We start from the raw sequence: 5,417 nt of genomic DNA, 5'->3' as shown, positions 1-5,417 counted from the left end.
AAATACATGTGTCTTTGTACATAACTCCTTTCCACTTATTGCTATCTATTGGCATCCACTGTGCCTTGAGGTAAGTGATATTCTGAAATAGTGAACAAGGTGTTCTCTTATGCAAATAAGGCTTGGTTCATTCAGAAAAGGTACAAGGCAATTGGACTTAAATGTACTGTAGCATGTTGTTTGGACAGAAGTCTCCCTTTTCAGTGAAAAGTGCTTCTTTGACACCAAATAGGCCAAAAAAAAAACAATACATAGTATTATGTAGAAATATTTATTTGGAACATTTTCACATTCATAAAAAAGACACAATATTCCTTTAAATCAGGAGTAACAAATAAAAAATGCACATAGGAAGTGCCACAATACATGAACTACAATAACGTACATATGCAGTAGATGCATGGAGAGTGGCCATAACAACAATTTGTAAGTCGCTCTGGATAAGAGCGTCTGCTAAATGACTTAAATGTAAATGTAAACGTATAAAAATCTATATTTTAAGACAAAGCTTTTCCATGAATGAAGTACAGTATTTTCCTCTGTCTCCAGCTGACACTTCCATGTCTGCTGTGTACATAGCTGAGTGATGAGACGCCATTAGCAGGCGTCAATAACCATTTTAACCTAAACCGGGATATATCTCAATTATATTTTCTTGATTACTCACATGCTTTCTTCTCGCCTTCTCACATGCAACGAGTACAACAGGCGTTAACTTTACCGTGAAATGCTTTCTTACGAGCCCTTTCCCAACAATGCAATTGAGAAATGTAAGAAAATATGCGCATTGGAGCAGAAGCTCTGGGGTTACTCCCCTTGGATTCTTCAAGGAAATACTATAATTTAGATTCACCATGGCTCTTTCTTATGGATATTCTCCATTGGTAAGGTAACTCCTCTCTCCTCCTTTTGAAAAAGATCAAAGGTAATCAAAGAGAAGAGGCAAGTACATGTGGAAACAAATGCATTTGTATGAATTGAGACTCTCCTTGTCCATAACCGGGTCATCAGGCAAATTACGTTTACAGAGGAGGATTCCCAAAAGGTGTAAAGTAGTAAACATTTATTTTGCTAGTTGTTGCAGACATTTTATAGATAAAACTATAAGTAGCATATCGTTTTTAAACGTGGCATGTTTTTCTCCTCCAAACAAAACAGCTGATTCAAAGGGGTGTGGCAAATATCAAAACTCTTCCGCGAACGACTCAGGTAGGATAAACATGACGATCTTCAACGAAAGTTTGTTATCGAGTATTAGTATCACTACTTGCACATCATTTTCTGCTCATCTATCACCCCAGTGTTAATCTGCTAAATTGTAATTACTTCGCTACTATGGCCTATTTATTGCCTTAGCTACTCAGCCATTTGCACACACTGTATATAGTTTCTTTTTTTCTCTCTTGTGTTATTGACAGTACGCTTGTTTATTCCATGTGTAACTCTGTGTTGTTGTTTGTGTCGCACTGCTTTGCTTTATCCTGGCCAGGTCACAGTTGCAATTGAGAACTTGTTCTCAACTAGCCTACCTGGTTAAACAAAAAAATCGAGGAGGGGAGGACACTTCCGTTCGCTTACTAACAAATTGACACTCTCCTTGACCAAATTATCGGTTTCCGAGTCATCGAGGAGAGGATGGTCTTTTTACCAAATGAGAATCTCCCTGTGATTCATCTTATCCTCTCCTACTAGGATGAACCTCAATTGCCTACTCCTCGCCTCTTTCTCAAAACCCATTGGATGAGACAGCCAGAGGCGCCGTCCCTCTGACCTTCTCCGACAATGGGTTTTGAGAAGGAGGCGAGGAGTAGGCAATTGAGATTCTCCCCTAGTCTCCTTGCGTCCCTCTGATGTTTTGTTGATTAGTTATTTGAACATTTTGAGATATAAACCAGGAATAGAACAATCAGAGACCAAACTAGCCATACGAAAATTCCTATGTTATATCACGTGCTTTTGGTAGACAAATGGCACAGAATCATTATTTATTTGCTTGTGAACTAAAACAAAATAAGCGCTTCTTAAACATGGTAGTTAACACTTTTCTTCTGGGTGGAGGTTTACACCCAGTCATCACCCCCCTTAAATGAAATGAACAACAATAATTCATACCAGTACAAAACATCAGTTCAAAATGTATGAACAGCAAAAACCACTGAAAGATAACAGGCATATTACAGTATGATGTTGGATATTACAGTGAACATTTCCAAACACCAGTAATCAAACTGGAACAACCCCTCCCCTTCAAACTGTGCCTCTATATCAAAGGCTTTCAAACCCCACTGACAAGACTGTCATTCATCACATGCACAAGTCTGTCCTAGGCTACTGGGGCCAAAGACCTCCTATTCCTGCCATTCAGCAGGTCAAGACTCCACAGTCCCAGTTATGGAGAGGTCAGGTGCCAGCCTAGGGTAGAGGCCCAGCCCTACACCTCCACACCCAACAGCTCTACTTGTTTCCCCCAGCCTCCTGCTCCTTGGTCAGGCCACGGATAGACAGGTCGTAGACCACCTCTATCTTCTCCACGTCGTACTTGAGGCCATCGTAGCGCTTCCTCAGGGGGTCGTTCTTGAGGTTAAGCAGTCGGAAGCCAGAGTCCAGGTCGTTGGAGATTCGGAGGGGGCGGCCATAGTCACCTGCTGTGACGCTGTTCACCGCCAGGCGAGACTAGAGAGAACAGACACAGATGAGGGTATACATGTAAATAATCCATCCAAAACGTAATCATATATTATTGAAAATGGTATTGTCTGATGTTATAGAATTTACGAAGCCACATAATTCATTCTCACCAGTTCACTGGCCATGATGGTGGTTAGAGTGTTGGACTAGTAACCGAAAGGTTGCAAGTTCGAATCCCCGAGCTGACAAGGTACAAATCTGTCGTTCTGCCCCTGAACAGGCAGTTAACCCACTGTTCCTAGGCCGTCATTGAAAATAAGAATTTGTTCTTAACTGACTTGCCTAGTAAAATAAAGGTAAAAAAAAAGAAAAAAAGATCAGCACACCTGTCAGGTAATCTTCAACATCCAGGTGGAATCCCTTCTTTCGCACCACCTCGACTGCAAGAAATACGGAAAATGTACGACCACCACAGCACACTACTTGACTGTCTGAGAGAAACAGTCTGCGAATGCACCCATTCCCTTAAGAAAAGCTAAACTCAAGGCAATAGGTGCATTCGTATTAGCTTGCTTAGTGCTCATGGTGGGCAGAGATTTACCAATGGAATGGTCTAAAATGTTCAAACTCCATCCACTGGGGGAACCGGGCAAGCTAAAAAAAAGCACCAAAATTAACTGATACCTACTTCCTAGTATTTGTGCCACTTCATCGCGTGTCATGAGAGACGCACTCGCCAGGTAGACCTCGAACGCTGCCAGGAAGGCCAGGCGCTGCAGAACAAACCTCCAGTGCTCATGGAACCTAGAAGCAGAGTGGAGGATGGAAAATTACATGTAAGATTGTCCTTTCAATAACAAGGAGAGAAGACACGCAGACAATATCATTCCATCTCTTCACATGGTAATACAGTGACTTGAAATTTCCCTTGAATTTCATTATGTGGACCGGGAACTGTGAATAAGTAGTTATGAATAAGTAGCCGACTTCAGATTCACCCATGTGTAGGGCCTACCTGTAGTACTGCTCCACTGGGAACTTGTTTTTGAGTTCTCCAAGTTGCGTCCTGACTGTACAAAACAGTTCCCTGGCCTTTGCGCACTTACTGGTGACTTGTGACAGACAGGGGGACAAGAAAGAGATGTTTACGTAGCTACCTGTAATGCTGTTCCAGGGGGAATTTTGGTTTGAGCTCTCCAAAGTACAAAGTACATACGGACTGTGCTTCCAGAGCAATTACACACTTACTGGGAACTAGAGTGACAAAACAGAAACAGTTATGTCAAGGTGATGGAGACCTGCAAAGCAATGAGTCAGTCAGGAAGGTAAGCCACCATAAGTGATAGTCCAGAGTCGTATTCACTCGGCTAAAAACAGAAGAAACTGGAACACAACAAGTTAGGGACTACCTTAACTGATTGCAAAACGTTTTGCTACCGGTTCACTAATGAATAACTAACTTACACCCCGTGTGTTTGGGAATTCACTCTCTTTGAAGCCAGATGGTTGATGGACACTTTGGAGCAGGGTCAGGATCTCCCTCGCCGTCTGCTCCAGAACCTGTACCACTTTTCTTATGTCCTGCAAGAGAATGTCCGCTGTTAGCTAGCAAGACATCTGTAGTTATGATTTTGAAGAAACGAAATGCATGCATGTGTCCTATCAGCGGCCCTGACGTTAGTTAGCAATACATACATTTGCACACAGTGTTGAACATACAGTGCATTTAATGGATGTTATTATATTCCTCACATATTCAATGCAAACTTTACTGACTGTATAACTGACTGCGAGTAAATTGCTAGTGGTTCGGTGCTAGCTCGACAAAAACATTAGCAAGTAGCCTGTTGATTGATTACCTTTAATTTCTTGATCCGCACTCAGAAAAGCCTGAATGTAGCTGAACATTTCCGTCACAGACATATTACACAAGTATTTTGCAAAAATATATGCTAGTTTGGTTCTTTCTGCAAAATTAATCAAAATAGTTGGTAGTTAAACCACAGTTTCTAAACCCAGAGCCGCAACATCGCGAGATTTCTGGGAACGCTTGCGAAACAGACCAAGTAAAGTAGACCAAGCCCGGGTTTGAGCAGTCAATAAGAGAAGTAAAACATTATTCCTTAGTTGTTAATTTTTCTAGAAATCTAAAGTTACAACATAGTTTTGAGCCAAGGTGTTAAATAGTTTAACGTTATCAAATCAAATCAAATGTATTTATATAGCCCTTCTTACATCAGCTGATATCTCAAAATGCTGTACAGAAACCCAGCCTAAAACCCCAAACAGCAAGCAATGCAGGTGTAGAAGCACGGTGGCTAGGAAAAATTCCCTAGAAAGGCTAAAACCTAGGAAGAAACCTAGAGAGGAACCAGGCTATGAGGGGTGGCCAGTCCTCTTCTGGCTGTGCCAGGTGGAGATTATAACAGAACATGGCCAAGATGTTCAAATGTTCATAAATGACCAGCATGGTCAAATAAGAATAATCACAGTAGTTGTCGAGGGTGCAACAAGTCAGCACCTCAGGAGTAAATGTCAGTTGGCTTTTCATAGCTGATCATTCAGAGTATCTCTACCGCTTCTGCTGTATCTAGAGAGTTGAAAACAGCAGGTCTGGGACAGGTAGCACGCCCGTCCGGTGAACAGGTCAGGGTTCCGTAGAACAGTTGAAACTGGAGCAGCAGCATGGTTATTACCCCCACCTTGTGAAAGTGACACACTGACACATTTTAATCTTTGTCAAATACATACTTGCTGTGTTCGAATAGTCATACTTATTTTATTTTTTA

General features: G+C 41.6%; 1 protein-coding gene across 1 annotated transcript; it reads right to left on the bottom strand.

Annotated features, from left to right (window-relative positions):
* Positions 1-1,788: 1,788 nt before the first annotated feature.
* Positions 1,789-3,864, bottom strand: LOC135519553 (translin-like; the record flags this gene model as incomplete). The annotated part of the gene is made up of 5 exons (XM_064944788.1): positions 1,789-2,673; positions 2,799-2,812; positions 3,003-3,068; positions 3,317-3,432; positions 3,644-3,864. Coding segments are annotated over 5 exons (636 nt in total), but the record flags the coding sequence as incomplete, so codon positions are not given.
* Between the last annotated feature and the right edge of the window lie 1,553 nt (positions 3,865-5,417).

Source organism: Oncorhynchus masou, chromosome 29, assembly GCF_036934945.1.
Source record: "Oncorhynchus masou masou isolate Uvic2021 chromosome 29, UVic_Omas_1.1, whole genome shotgun sequence".
NCBI lineage: Eukaryota > Metazoa > Chordata > Actinopteri > Salmoniformes > Salmonidae > Oncorhynchus > Oncorhynchus masou.
Note: the sequence above shows the minus strand (reverse complement) of the source record. Positions and strands in the feature narration are given on the sequence as shown.